A 15,203-nucleotide genomic window follows, 5' to 3' on the forward strand; every position below is an offset into this window, starting at 1 on the left:
TGAGGGTCTATTTCTGAACTCACAGTTTGAATCCATTGGTCAACGTGTCTGTTGTTGCCATGATTTTCTGACTACTGGATCTCTGTGATATGGCTTAAAGTCAGGAAGTGTGAGTCCTCCAACTTGGTTTTTCTTCTTCAAGAGATTTTTTGCTGTTCAGGACCCTTAACCTTCCAAATAAATTTGATAATTGGCTTTTCCACTTCTACCAATAAGGCTGTTGGAGTATTGATTGGGGTTGGGTTGACTCAACTGTCACTTTGAAAAGCAATCACTTTGAAGAAGATTGACATCGTAATCATATTTTCTCCCAATCCAAGAACATTTATTTAGGTCTTCTTTGATTTCTTTTAGCATGTTTTGTAGTTTTCTGTTTACAAGTCCCATATCTACTCTCAGATAGTTGCTTCTGGGAGTTACTATTGTAAAAGGAATTTTTTCTTGATTTCTTCTGCTGATTGTTCAGTGTTTGTGTATAGAAACATTGCTGATTTGGGGGTGTTGATCTTGTACCCTCCACTTTACTGAATTCATTTATTAGCTCTAGGAGCTTTATTGTGGATTTTAAGGATTTTCTATATAAAAGATCATGAAATCTGTAGGAGGGAAAATTTTACTTCTTCCTTTCCTGTTTGGATGTCTTTTGTTTCTTTTTTGTTGCTGAACTGCTCTGCCAGGAGCTTCCAGTACAATTCCGAATGGCAGTGGTGACGTGACGTCCTTGTCTTGTTCCTGATCTCAGAAGGAAAGTCTTCGGTATTTCACCATTGAGTAGGATGTCAGCTGTGGGCTCTTCCCGTGTGCCCTTTCTCATGTTGAGAAGTTTCTTTCTATTCCTTGTGTTCTAAGTATTTTTTGTTTTTTAAAAAGAAGGGGTGCTAGATTTTGTCAAATTCCTTTTCTGCATCAACTGAAATGATCGTATTTTCTTCCTTCATTCTGTTAATGTGGTATATCACATCAATTGATTTTCTCATGTTAAACCACGCTTCTATACCCGGGGTAAATCCCACCTGATCATGGTGCATAATTGTCAGATTTGGTTTGCTAGTATTCTCTTGGGGAGATTTGTATTTATATTCGTGAGAGATATTGGTCTGTCATTTTCTTTTCTTCTTGTATCTTTATCTGGCTTTGGTATGGGGGTTGATGTTGGCCTCACAGAATGAGACCTCCTTAATTTTTGGAATAGTTTGAGTAGAATTGGAGTTAAGACTCTTGGAATCTTTGGCAGAATTCCCCTCTGAAGCCACCTGGTTCTGGGCTTTTCTTTGCTAGGAGGTGTTTCAAGACTAGTCATCTTTACTGGTAATTGGTTTGTTGAGATCTTCTATTTCTTCTTGAGTCATTGTTGGTAGTTTGTGTGTTTCTAAGAATTTTTCCATTTAATGTAGGTTCCCTAACTTATCGGTTTGTAGTTATTCATAGTATCTGCTTATATTCTTTTTTGTTTCAGCAAGCTTGGTAGTAATGTCCCTGTTTTCATTATTTGTATTCTCTTTTTTCTTTTTCTTCATTAATTTAACTAAAGGTTTCTCAGTCTCATTGGTGTCCTTTCAAAGAGCCAACTTTTGAATCTGTTTATTCTCTCCATTGTTTTTTTCAGTCTACTTTAGTTATGTTGGCTTTCATCTTTGTTATTTCCTTCTTTATGCTTGCTTTGGGTTTAGTTTGCTCTTCTTTTTCTAGTTCCTCCAGCTTTAACGTGAGAGCTCTGATTTGAAGTCTTTCTTCTTTTTTAATGTAAATTAAAAATTTAGAGCCATAAATTTCCCTCTCAGCACTGACTTTGCTTCATCCATTAAATTTTGGTGTGTTGTATTTTCATTTTCATTTGCCTTGAGACATTTCCAAATTTCTCTTGTGATTTCTTCTTTAATTCCTTGGTTGTTTAAGAATATGTTGTTTAATTTCCAAGTATTTGTGAATTTTCCATTTCTCCCTCTGTTATTTTCTGACTTCATTCTTTTGTGCTCAGAGATACCTTTTATGATTTCAAATGTTTGAATTTATAGTGCTTTGTTTTGTTACCTAATATGTGTTCTGTCGTGGAGAGTGATCCACGTGGACTTGAGAAGTGTGTGTATTCACCTGCTGTTGAATGTTCTGCATGTGTCTTGTTAGGTCTAGTTTGTTTAGAGTATTGTTCAAGTCTTGTATTTCCTTATTGATCTTTTGACTAGATTCTCTATCTATTGTTGAAAGTGGTATAATACAGTCTCCTATTATTAATGTAGAACCATCAGTTTCTCTCTTCAAATCTGTCAGTATTTGCCTCACATGTTTTTGGACTCTTCTGTTAGGTGCATTTATAGTTATAATTGTTATTATCTTCTTTTTTGAATGGACCCCTTTATCAGTATTTGATGGCCGTCTTTGTCCCTCATAACTACTTTTGACTTAAAGTCTATTTATTTGATATTAGCTACCCCAATCCTCTTTTGGTTACTACTAGCATGGTATATATTTCCCCATTCTTTCACTTTCACCCTACTTGTGTCTTTGAGTTGAAGGTGAGACTCTTGCAGGTAGCATATAGTAGGACCATGCATTTCTATCCATTCTGCCAATCTCTGCCTTTTAACTGTAGTATTTAATTCATTTACATTTAAAGTTATTATTGATAGTGCAGGGATTTCTTCTACCCTTTTACTATTTAGCCTTTGTAAGTCTTATACTTTTTTTGTCCTTCAGTTTTTCCATTAATACCGACTTTTATATCTATTTGATTGTGTCCCTTCTGTTTTCTATCTGGATATACTTTTCATATGCATTAAATTTTAACATTGTAATTATATTTAATGATCTTATTTGGTTTGATAACAACTTGACTTCAATAGCAAACACATACTTTTCCTATATCCCTCCATCCCCTCACCATTTTTTTGTAGTTGTTACCACTTATATCTTTGTATGCTGTTTGTCCCAAACCATAGATTTATCATTACCTTTTATGATCTGCATTTTGGCACCCATAGGAAGTAAGAAGTAGAATTACATACCAAACAATGCAATACAATATTGGCATTTATAATTACCGAAAAGATCACCATCACCAGAGGTCATTATTTCCTTATGTTGCCTTGATCCACCAGAATCCTTTCCTTTAGGTCTAAGAACTCCAGTGGAGATGAATTCCCGCAGCTTTTGTCTTGCAGTGTCTTGTCTCCCCTCCTTTTTGAAAGACAGTCTCTCCAGATATAAAATTCTAGGCTGGAAGTTATTTTCTCTTAGCACTTTAAGTATTTCAATCCTCTGCCTTCTTGCCTTTATGGGTTCTGATCAGAAATCTGCACTCTGTCTAGCTGGGCCGTCCTTGGGCCTAGCACGCTGCTTTTCTCTTGGAGCATTCAGGTCTGTCCTTGGCCTCTGCAGTTAATAGAGGTATCAGTGTGGCGTGTGTTTTCCTCCGTGTTTATCCTGGGCTTTTTGAATGTGCACACTGTCTCTTTGACTAAATTCAGGGAGTTTGTATGACAATATTTCTGTGAATATTCTTTCTGCTTCTTTCTCTCTCTTTTTCTCTCTGGGATTCCCATCTTGTGTATGTTGGTGCGGCTGACCGTGCTCTAGAGGTGTTTTAGGCTATTTTTATTTTTTATAATTCTTTTTTCTTTCTGCTCCTTAGCCTGACTTATTTCAATTGTCTTGTCTTTGATTCTTACTTCTGCCGGCTCCAACCTGCTGTTGAAACCCTCCCCCAAATTTTTCATTTCAGTTGTTGTGGTCTTCAGCTTCAATAGTTGTGTCTGGTTCCTTTGAAAATTTTCTGTCTCTTAAGAAAGATTCACATTTTCCATTCATTGTTTTCCTGATATCCTTTAATTTTTGCTCTATAGTTTCCTTCATCTCCCAGAGTGTTTTTAAGATCACTTTTTAAAGGCTGTTTGATATGCCCAGTTTCTCATCTTCACTGGTGATTTCTGGATCTTTGTCCTCTTCCTATGGATGGGCCATCTTTTCTCGTTTGTTTCTCTTGTACTCTATTCGGCACCCTGTGCATTTTAATACTTAAAAGTGTTAGCTCTGAGATGTGCTCCCTGGTAGCGTCTGTTTCCTGGTTTTGTAACCAGCTGGTGGTAAGGCTGAGATCTCCTTGAGCTTCAGCCCTCCTTGCAGGAGACTATGCCCAGGGCTGTGCCCTGCAAGGCTTCCCCTGTCTTCTGAGCCTCCGTCTCGTCCTGGGGCTCTGCCTGTGGTCGTGGAGGGCTCTGTCTGCAGGCGTTCGGAAGCTCCTCTCCTTCCCCTCCTGGGCACTGGAATCAGGCTGTGCCCAAGGCTGTCATTTCTGGAGCTTCTTGTGCTCCTTTCATTGTCCCCAGCTGCCTCACCTGGAGGGCAGATTCCCGGAGGAGGGCCCACCAGGGCTGGCTTCCCCAGTCAGCCCTCTCCAGTGCCACCAGGCCCAGGGACCCAGGGAGGGGGCGCAGGCTCAGGAGGGGCTCCAGGAGCCTCTTCCAGGGCTCCCCAAAGCTGAGCTTTCCCGGCCTGCCTGGCAGGTGCAGCCCTGATGCGGTGCTGTGTCTTTAAGGCTCCTCGGCTTCTGCCTGTCCTGGGAGGGCTGGACCCCTAATCAGAAGCCGTGGTCAGTTGTGCACACCCCTGCTCCTGGGGAAGGGGGATTGTATGCCCCTTTCTGTCACCAGCAGCCAGCCAGGGACCCTGCGGTGCCCTCCCCTGTGGGTGGGGCATGGGCGCCAGTAGCCCCTACGCAGAGAGAGCAGTTTACAGGCTTTACGGTAACTGACCGTCCCCTCTCGCCCCAGCCTGTGCCCTGTTCTTCTCGCCTCTGGTGTTTCAGGAGGGCCCTGCCCCTGTGGCAGCTGTTGGGTCGGGGAGGTGACTGGTCCCGAGCCCCTACCCCGCCCTCGTCCCACCCTTCTCTCTTTAAATATGCTTTTGCTTTTTGACGTCTTTGTAACATGGACCACTGATTTCTCAGGCATCTGCAGTTTTGGGTTGATTCTCGTTCTCTTCCTCCAGTTTCGGGGCCTAGCGTGTCCATTTACAGCTGCACTTCCCCCATCCCACCCGTTTCCTGAATGTTCTTTCAGGAAATGCTGAGCACAAGGAGGGACTGCATTTCAGGAGGGCCATAGGGGATTAACTTTTTAAGGCTCGCATCTCTGATTCCATGTGGCTGTTTCACTGTTGGTTTTTATTAAAGTGTCTTTGTTTAGAAAACAAAAAAAAAAATAAGTTTAAGATAGAACAGACTTTTTTGTTGTTCTGAAATTTTATCCCACATAGCCTGTTTTAGGTAAAAACAACAGCAGGGCTGGCAAAGCTCTTTTATGGAAATGTGTTAACTGGCCAGCAGCAGGCAGGGCCAGGTGGGTCACCCCGTGCCCGGTGCCCTGGGGGGGCTGTGAAGGCGGGGCTGTGGGGGTTGGGGGGGCTGCTTCCTGCCGATAAGCGCTGGGCTCAGCCCAAGGCCGACGAGGAAGGAAAATCGAAGGGGCCACCTGTCCCGGGACCAGACGTCGCAGCGATTTCAAACAGCGGAAACGCGAAGCCTCCCCAGGGCTTATTTTATTCCGCTCAGCCTGGAAGGACATTTCCCTGCAGGCCTTGTTGGGTTCGCCTCGGGCGCAGAGGGTCCGGCCGCTGGAGGGGATTTCCCGGCCGGTGTAGGGCCTGGGGGCGAGGCCCCGGGGGGCTGGTGGGGTCCTCCTCCCCACCCGAGCCAGGAGAGTGTGCGCTTGCTGGGTGTGCCCCGAAGCTGCGCCCCAGCCCCGACGAGCCAGCCCCCCCACGGCTGAGGGAGGGGCCCGCAGCCCACCCCAGGCACTGTGGGACCCTGGGCAGCGCCTCCTTTCACCGGCAGGACACCCCTAGAAGGCGGGCCTGACTCCTCCCACCCTGGGAAGCGGGGTGGGGGCTTGCCCCACGCGCACCCTGCCCACTCCGTGCCCCGGGGAGCTGTCGCGTGTACCCTACCCCCCACCCGCGCCCCGCACGCACCCTGCCCCACTCCGCGCCCTGGGGAACTCTCGCGCCCTCTGCGCCCGGCTCCCCAGTGAGCCCCCGTGCTCGCCGCCCAAGCTCTGCACCCCCGCCTTCGTCTGCTCCGGGGGCTGAACCCTGGGGGGTGGTCTCGGCCGCGTCCCTGCACGTGGAAGTGTCCTTCAGCCCCAGGGGGGACTCGCCTCGGCCCCCTCCTGCCCGCTCCGGCCCCCTCGGCCCCCTCGGCATTCGGTGACTCACTCCGGAGAAACTGGGTCTTTACAGCCGCTTGCCAAGCTCTCAGCCCCGGGCCGAGGGGAACTCCTGCCGAGTAAAGAATAAAACTTTTTCCCACGCTGGCCCCAGGTAAAGGTAAATTTAATAGGAAAACAGAGTCGGAAACTTGCCAAGATTAGGCCTGCGGTGCTGACCTCAGCACCGGGCCCCGCGGCCTTTGTCAGGACGAGCAGCCTGGACGCAGCCCCCTGGAGCAGTAAAGCCCACCGGGCTCCCCAGAGGGCCAGGTGAGAGCTGCTGCGGAAACTTTCCCGCTTCTGGCTCATCTCAGCGAGGTTGCACTCCTTCACAGCTACGGACAGCAAGATTTTTTGATGGACATGGGGATGGAACGTGCTGATGCAGGTTCCAGTAACTGACCCCCTTTTCCATAGCTAAGTGCGTGCAACACGATACCTGGGGCAACAGACATACTCACGATATACACTCGTCACACAGATACGCTGTTTAATGCAAATTATTTTCATCTGTAATTTTAAAAGTTCTAACTCTTGATACCAGTTTAATTTTTTCATTTAAATCCATAATTACACAATTCCAAATTCATGTACTAAAATTTCACTTTTATCCTGATGACAGCTTGAATTTATGAAACAAAATAACTTTATGTTCACTGTATATTTAAATTTTAGCGAATAGAAAATTTCGTAAGAAAAAAACAGGCATCATTCATTTTTTCAGTTTTAGAATATATTTTTTGACCCCCTTTTTTTTAGGCTGGTAAAATTACACATTTGTGAAAGGATCTCAAAATCTAGGGAGAAGAGCTGGCACCCAGCAGATTGAGGTTTCATGTGCTATTAAAAATAGTGATTTTTTAACACTATCAATATCTCTCATCCATGGTTGGAAACTTATATAAACAGAGTTATACTAGTATAGTACTAACAAAACAAACAGATTTAAAATGATATTTTAGCAACTCAGCATGATGATATATATACTTTTATTTGTAACTCACCACAGCCAAAGGCCGTGACAGATTCACTGATGGCTCCTTTAAATGGGTATTTATTAAAATTAATCTTTGCAAACTGAAATAAAAGCATTAAGACCTCAGTGGTTTGCATGCGAGGTGCCTTTTATTTAAGGGATGGGTTTTTTTGCCCACAGTCCTGTGCCCAGTAAATACTCATCAAATCAGTGGATGGACTTAGAAAGCTATGCTTATCTCTTTAAAAATTTAGAAGTACAAAAATGGAGCTACATATCTACCATAATTATGAGAATTAGCTTTATTTTCCATTACTTTATAGTTTTGACTGTAATGCATCATAAAATTAAAATATTCTCTATTTTTTTATGTTGACTTTCAAATCAGAGTTTTAGCTATTGCCACATTAACCTCAGGGGGGGCAAGCGCACAAGGCAAACCAGAGACACGAGGCCTGCACGCCTCAGGCGCTCTCAACCATGTAGGAATTTCTCTCTGAAGGACACGCAGTGTGCAGCAGGTGGGAGCAGGCAGGACAGGCCAAAAACGAATTGTTTCTCTTTAAAATTATAGAACTTGTTTTCTGCTTGGTTTGAATCTTGGGGAAAAGCAGAGTTACAAGTGGGTGAACAAACAGGCGCTGATTTTTGAGGTCTGGCTCGATCCCAGGTCCGAGGCGGCTCCTGGGCTGCAGGAGGGCATCCCGTCAGCCGCAGAGGATTCGTAAGGAAGCCTCAGGCCTCCGCAGAGGACGAGGGAAAGTGCCACATGGCTTTTAGATAAATCAACCAGGATGAAAACACTGAACTCCATCCTCTGATGAGCCTCAGTAATAACGCAGAGCAGACCCGATGTCCAAGCAGTACATCGCTCCTCATTTTATATCTGGGACCAGCCATGCGACCTGCCTCAAGGCCTTTCCCCGGCTCCCGTGTGGTTCCGCTGGAATCGATGCGTGGCGCGTGGCTCTGACAGGGCAGCGTCACAGCCGGGTCCCTGCCCCGCTTGGGCCCCCAGCCCCGTTCTGTGGCATGCACAGTGCTGACACCCCCAGAGGTGTGCAGGGATACCGAGGCTGGGTGCATCGGGTTGGTTTTGGGCTTCAGGAATTTTTTCCATGTATTGTTACGGTGGGGAAAATACTTTCTAATCTTTCATGTCATTTCTGCTTTTCTTTTAACATTCACCACAGACTATAAACAATGTCAGCACGTCTAATTTTAAGCAGCTTTTCTGTAGGATTTTAACCAGAAATAAAATAGGGGCTTCAGAGGACACAGGAACAGGTCCTGTGTTTGGCCATAAACCTCAAGCCTGAAAACTCAGATGTTTCCAAAGGGAAGCGGGAAACTGGTGACCCGGGAAGATGGGGGCACTGTGAGCTGGACTCAATCTCTTTACTGAACCAAGATTCTCCTTGGAATTCTCCTCAGCTCCTTTCCGAATTCAGTGGAGATTATCTTTTCTAACTTTTAAAACTCACCATCTGGGAGGAATTTGCCTGGAGTGGACAGAAGGCACAGTTCAGGAGCTTACCGGTTAAGTCTCGGTAGTTTAATTTCATTGCTGGTAACTGCACATTTGTTCATAGTGGAGTGGGGGGCCTTGTTGATTTCAACATGAAAAGCTTCACAGCAGGGTAAGCAAGGCTCTCGGAAGCATTTGCCAACCAATAAAAAATATTCTGAAAAGTTAGAAAAGGAGGCCCAAACATGTTACAGAGCAAAACACATTTCCTTAATCAATTGCCAAGGTAACCCATCTTTTTTCCTCATTTTGTCTTTAATAAGCCTTCCTGGCGTTTCACTTGTCGGGTAAGGTTTCCTCTCTCTTCTCTGTCCTGCTGCATCTGAATTCCTGCAGGGTGCGTGGGGGTGGGCGGCTGTGCGGCTGAGCCCCCCCCCCCACATCCACAGCAGGCGACCCCTCCCCTCGTGTGGAACGACGGGCACTGAGGCCACCTGGCCACAGCACCTGGCTGGGGGGGCAGGGCTTGGGCCCCCTCCTCCTGGTGCAGGAGCCACTGCACGTGCAGTGTTCCCCTGGCCGCTCGCTAAGGGTGCAGAGGGTGCTGTGAAATGTGCACAAAACGTGCGCTGCGGAGCCTTTCCTTGCTTGGTTTCTCACGTACCCGTTGGGTCAGTTCCTGGGCAGGGACCTGCAGCGTGCGCTTTCTCCCTCCGCCGTCTCATCTCTCGTGCCAAGTCCTTGGACCTGAGAAGGACCTGGCCACAGCATGCTGGGTCCAGAACCTGGCCCACTGCTGGCAGCGCACAGGGCCCCTGGGCTTCCCACGTGCGATGCTTACCTGAATGTAATGGAGAAAACCCAGAAAGGATCGTGACGTTTTGAGATAACTGCCCAAGGTTTTGACCCGATGAGAATAAGGTCCGAGTGCTTTCCAGAAAAGAGGCCGAGCTCGGGTCGGCCCTGCGGCTGCAGAACCCCAGGCCCCTGCGCTCCCTGCTGAGCCCTGCTGCGGCTTCCTGCTCGCTGGGCCTCACCCCTGCCGGCCCCCGTGCTGACCCCTTGCTGTCTCACAGGCTGCGGCGGGGAGCAGTCAGGAGCTGGGGGCTCCTTCAGCAGCCCCGGGTACCCGGGCAGGTACCCCCCCAACAGAGAGTGCATCTGGTACCTCCGTGCTGCCCCTGGGAGCAGCGTCCACCTCACCGTCCATGACTTCGACGTGGAATACCATGCCAGCTGCAACTATGACGTCCTGGAGGTAGGACTGCCCGCTGTTGGCAGCCCCTAAACCTGCACCCCACATTTCGGGATGTACTGTCCAATCGTGGGAAGTTGGCAGGCAGGGTTCTGTTTGCAGAGGTTTGGGTAGGCGCTGGGGAAAAGACCTGCAGGGTAGCGGGCTTGCAGCCATGGTCGGGGGTGGGGGTACTTCTTCCCTTGAGTTTCCAAAAGGATCAGAAACAGGGTGATGAGAAGGTGATCCCAGGGGCAGCCTGCGAGGCGGGGAGACCTGGGTGCCTGGGAGACGCTTCAGGGAGCAGGAGGCGCTCCGGTGCAGGCAGAGGGTCGGGAATGTACCCCAAGGCCAGGTGGCTGGGGAGGGACTTAGCGGCTCTGGCCTCTCTAAAGGGACTCTGCACCCCATAAGCCCCCCTCAAAACTCCCCCCACCCGCAGTGCACAGGTGAGATTAGGGGGAACCAGGAGGGATTGGGGGTTCAGGCGAAGAACCACACTCCCCTGGGGGGGTATTGCCATGGGGTAAGTACATAGGCCTCTAGGCCTCTGAGGGCCTCCCCCTGCACCCCCTCTCAGGTCCCTGCTCCTGGGGCTGGGCCAGGCCCCCCACAGGGCTCACTGGGGCCAGCTAGCACCCAGAGGGGGGGCAGAGGGGCCCGCAGGGCGGTGTGGCTCTTCCAGAGGCTTCTGGGGGGGCTGCTCCCCAAGGGCCCTGGTGGGGGAACACACAGACCAGCTTTGCACCCCCAGCTCCAAGGGCCCCATAGTCGTACCCTGTGTGCTTGTGAGGGAGGGTTGAGGCTGCTCACTCTTCCTGACGTGGGGGCCGCCGGCCACTCCTCTGGGACAGCTGTCTCTCTCTCTCTGTGGCGTTTCCTGTCTGGCCAGGGAATTCCTTAGACAAAGACGCCATTATGGATTCAAATCTCATTCTCCTCCCCTCCCCTCCCAGGAGGCGTCCTGCTCCCACTGCTGTCCACGGGGTGTGGTGCCCATGGGTCAGCGTGGGCAAGGCCGGGTGGGGTCCTGGGCAGGGGCAGGGGCACAGGCAGGAGGGGGGATATGGCACGCGGCTCCCAGGACCCTGCATGGTGTGACAAGGGGGGCACGTGTGAGTGAGAGTGTGTGCGAGGATGTGTGTGCGGGTCTCGGCATATGTGAGTGTACATCTCGGCATGTGTGTGTGTGTGCATGTGTGAATGTGCGTCTCGGCATGTGTGTGCGCATGTGTGAGTGTGTATCAGCATGTGTGAGTGTACATGCATGAGTGTGCATTTCGGTGTGTGTGTGCATGTGTGAATGTGTGTCTCTGCATGTGTGCGTGTGTATGTGTGCATGTGTGAATGTGCGTCTCGGCATGTGTGAGTGTGTATCGGCATGTGTGAGTGCACATGCATGAGTGTGCATTTCGGTGTGAGTGTGCATGTGTGAATGTGTGTCTCTGCATGTGTGCGTGTGTGTGTGCGCATGTGTGAATGTGTGTCTCGGCATGTGTGAGTGTGTATCGGCATGTGTGAGTGCACATGCATGAGTGTGCATTTCGGTGTGTGTGTGCATGTGTGAATGTGTGTCTCTGCATGTGTGCGTGTGTGTGTGTGCATGTGTGTGTGCATGTGTGAGTGTGTGTCTCGGCATGTGTGAGTGCGCATGTGTGAGTGTGTATCGGCATGTGTGAGTGTACATGCATGAGTGTGCATTTCGGTGTGTGTGTGCATGTGTGAATGTGTGTCTCTGCATGTGTGCATGTGTGTGTGTGCATGTGTGAATGTGTGTCTCGGCATGTGTGAGTGTGCGCCTCAGGTGCACACGCGAGGGTCTCGCCGTGCGTGGAGTCTGAGGGTGGAGGACGGACCTGGACACTGGACAGCCTCTCCCATAAAGTCAAGCCTAAGGGACCGTTGGGGGGACCTCTGCTGTCTGAGCCTCACTCAGCCCCTCCCAGATGACCCAGCCCAGGGTCCCCCGGGTGGCCTTGCTGCGGGTGCTGTGTGGGGAGGAGGGTGGCTGGGGGGTGCCCGGCAGAGAAGGCGGGCTTGCAGGAACTTGGGAGGTCTGAAGCCATGTGGCATGACTGGAGGGGCCGGCCAGGTGACGGCTGCCCAGGTGAGGGCTGGCCAGGTGACAGCCTGTCCAGGTAAGGGGTAAGCCTGGCAGTCCCCCAGGGCTCTGGGCGGGGAGGCCTCCCAGATGCCCCAGAAGGAAGGAGGAAAGCAGACCTTCACCGCCTCGCTTCTCAAGTCCTCAGGCTGCGGGCTGGGGGAGCAGGAGCCTTCAGAGGACACATCCCTGGTGACAAAGGGCTCCGTGCGGCCCTGCTGGTGTCATAGCACACGTGCTGTCTGCTTCCTGCATAGCCTCTGCCAGAGAGAGCGTGGGAGGGGAGGGAAGGCGGGGCGCCTGCTGCAGTGACGCTCAGGCACTTCTGGGGGGCAGCGGGGTTCCCGAGGCAGAGGGGCGCAGAGGGAAAGGGCCCTCGGGGCGCAGACCACTGGCCCACAGGGGGCCTGGTGTGCACCGTCCCCGCCCCTGGAGAGCCGGCGCTGCGTCGCCCCTCACAGGCCCTGCCCGCACCCGCCGCAGGTCTACGCAGGGCCCGACGTCCGCGGCCCCCGCCTGGCGCAGCTGTGCGTCCAGGGCGCACCCGCCGGGCCCCTGCACGTGGCCAGTACGGGCAGTGAGCTCACCATCCTCTTCAAGACGGACAGCTCCATCGACGGGAGGGGCTTCAACGCCTCCTGGCAGGCGGTCCCTGGAGGTGAGGAGGGGCCCACGACGGGAGGGAGGTGAGGAGGGCGAGCCCTCAGCTCCCGCCTTCCCAGGAGCATTGTGCCCCGGCCTTGGGGAGGCCCGGCTGGACCTGACTGGGCACAGAGGCGGGGCGGGGGGCGGGGATGGGGAGGCTCCGGCAGGCGACCCCCACCCCGGTACCGGCGCCCCGCGGGCTGAAGGCGCCTGCCTGCCCGGCCTTTCCCTCCCGCTTTACACGCGACCCGCAGGCAGCCTCCGACTGAGGTGCGCTGCTCATGCCCATCGTCCCCCCCTGCCCCCCAGGCAGGGGCTGAGCCCTGGGGACCCCAGACTCACAGCTAGAACATGCCCGAGGGAGTACACCAGGCCCCCAATGGCCTCACTCCCCCAGTGCTGGGTGGCAGGAAGTGGGCTCGCTCTCCTCTCACGTGCTGTGGACACGGCTCTCACCACTGATTTGGGTTTTCCCACTACAGGTTGTGGCGGAATTTTCCAGATTCCCAGCGGAGAGATTCATTCTCCAAATTACCCCAGCCCTTACGGGAGCAACACAGACTGCGCCTGGGTCATTCGTGTTGAAAGAAACCACCGGGTTCTCTTGAACTTCACTGACTTTGACCTTGAACCCCAGGACGCCTGCATTACGGTAAGTGACCCCCATTTTGAGCCTTTCTCGTTGACCCCACGTCAAAACCCCACTGTCAGAGCACAGTCACTGAAAGCGTTCATGGTGATGGTTCCAATGTCGAGTCTCAGAAAACCCAACTTCTAGCAACTGAAGCCTTTAGGACATGTGCTTTTTAATTAGTAGCAAATCAGGAGCTAGGCAGTCTCAGGGTTTATCCACTCAGCGTTAGCTGTCTCATCCTTAGTGCTGACTTTCATTTATTTCCTCTTGGTCAAAAAATGACTGAAGCAGTTCTGAACATCCTGGGTCTTTCTGATTTGTGGTTGTTTTATGGGTTTTTGTTTGTTTGATTTTCTTTTTTTAGGAAAGTCACATTTTCACAGAAAACCCTTCCAAACCATTGGCCAGAATTGGCTGCAAGGACGATTAGGAAAGTATAGTGGAAAGAATTTGCCATAATTAGTTTAGATCAATTGTTATTGATCTTCTGGTGTTCTCACCGGGTTCTCATTTTGTTGAGACCAGTGTCTCTCTTTCTGCTACTTGAACAAATCATGGTCTGGCAGGACAGAGAGAGGTGCAGGAGAAGAGGCATGGCTCTCGGTTGTTTCACATTCTTCAAAGAACTCCTCTCTCGTGGGGGGTTTTCAGTTACAGTAATTGAAATTACATTCAGTTGCACTGCATTGTTAATCCACTTCCACGCTCAGTTGGTTTATGGTTTATGCCTGTGTCTTCAGGTTTGTGTGGACAAACCTCGGACAAACCTCTAGGAACTTTGTTTTTTGTAATGGTGACTTGGACCAACTCTCCTGAAGACAACCAACAAGTTCCAAAAGACATTGAAAAACATCTTCCATGGTTCAGCAAGTAACTCGGATGGTAGAATGAAATTCCTAAGTTGTTCTCTGAGGACCCAAGCCTAGTATTTGGGACAGTCTTTGCCCACCGGGGCTTGCTGGTCCAAGGGCACTGGCAGTGCTTCCAAGAGCTTCTCCGGATGGAGGACCAGTGTTTGAACCTCCTGGGGGTCCCGTAAACCTCCAGTATCTGGGTGAAATGGAAGCAGGGCCTTCACAGAGCCACATTCTTTAACGTGAGTGGGGGGCCCCAGATTCATAAGTCCTGGTCTCGTGAAAAGAGAGCCTTTATTGCTAGTCCATCCATGCAACTTAAAGCCTTCCATGGAAGGGAGTTAAAATCATTACACCTTATTTCTACCAATAATTTTTTACAGGCAAAACCAGCACAGGTACATGAGGAGACAGTATAACAGGAATGAAATACAGCATGAACAGCAAACAATGGAAACAAACTCACTACTACACTATATCCATTTCTACCTTTTACTAAAATTACCAGAAGGTTGTCAAATAATTATCATTACTAAGCTCACAGAAATAAGAATCAAACTCAAAACTTTCAGCAAGGAACTGTAAATTATAAAATAAAGTGATATTGCAAATATGAAAAAAAAACCAAATCAACATTTTAGAACTGATGAACACAGTGGCAGAAATTAAAATCTCAGTGCAAGGGTTTATTTGCAGATTATACAGATTAGACAGAGTTGAAAAGAGAAATAGTGAACTGGAAGATAGGTCAGAAGAATCTATCAAAACTAAAGCATAGATAATCAAACGGATGAAAAATACAGAAGAGAGCTAAGAGGACATATAGAAAGGGCTTAAAATACATTTAAGCAAGTCCCATAGAGAAAGAAGAGAGACCAGCAGAGCAGATGCAATATTTGAAGCAACAATGGCTAAGAATTTTCTGAAACTGACGAAAGACGTCAATTCACAGAAGGAAGAATCCTGACACACCCAAGAACCAAACACAATAAATACAAAGATATCCTTACTCAGCAAAGCAAAAGCCAACAAAAACTCAGGGTAGTGGGGTAGGTGAGTGGGTGGGTAGGGGAATGGATTACTTCTAGAAT

General features: G+C 49.6%; 1 protein-coding gene across 1 annotated transcript in view; it reads left to right on the forward strand.

Annotated features, from left to right (window-relative positions):
- The window catches only part of LOC143682890 (cubilin-like), a 247,417-nt gene that overhangs the window by 107,308 nt on the left and 124,906 nt on the right, over positions 1-15,203 (forward strand). Inside the window, exons 28-30 of the mRNA XM_077159299.1 lie at positions 9,721-9,902; positions 12,463-12,637; positions 13,107-13,276. Coding sequence (XP_077015414.1) covers positions 9,721-9,902; positions 12,463-12,637; positions 13,107-13,276 — 527 coding nt within the window. The remainder of the gene's footprint in view (positions 1-9,720; positions 9,903-12,462; positions 12,638-13,106; positions 13,277-15,203) is intronic.

Source organism: Tamandua tetradactyla, chromosome 1, assembly GCF_023851605.1.
Source record: "Tamandua tetradactyla isolate mTamTet1 chromosome 1, mTamTet1.pri, whole genome shotgun sequence".
NCBI classification, from domain to species: domain Eukaryota; kingdom Metazoa; phylum Chordata; class Mammalia; order Pilosa; family Myrmecophagidae; genus Tamandua; species Tamandua tetradactyla.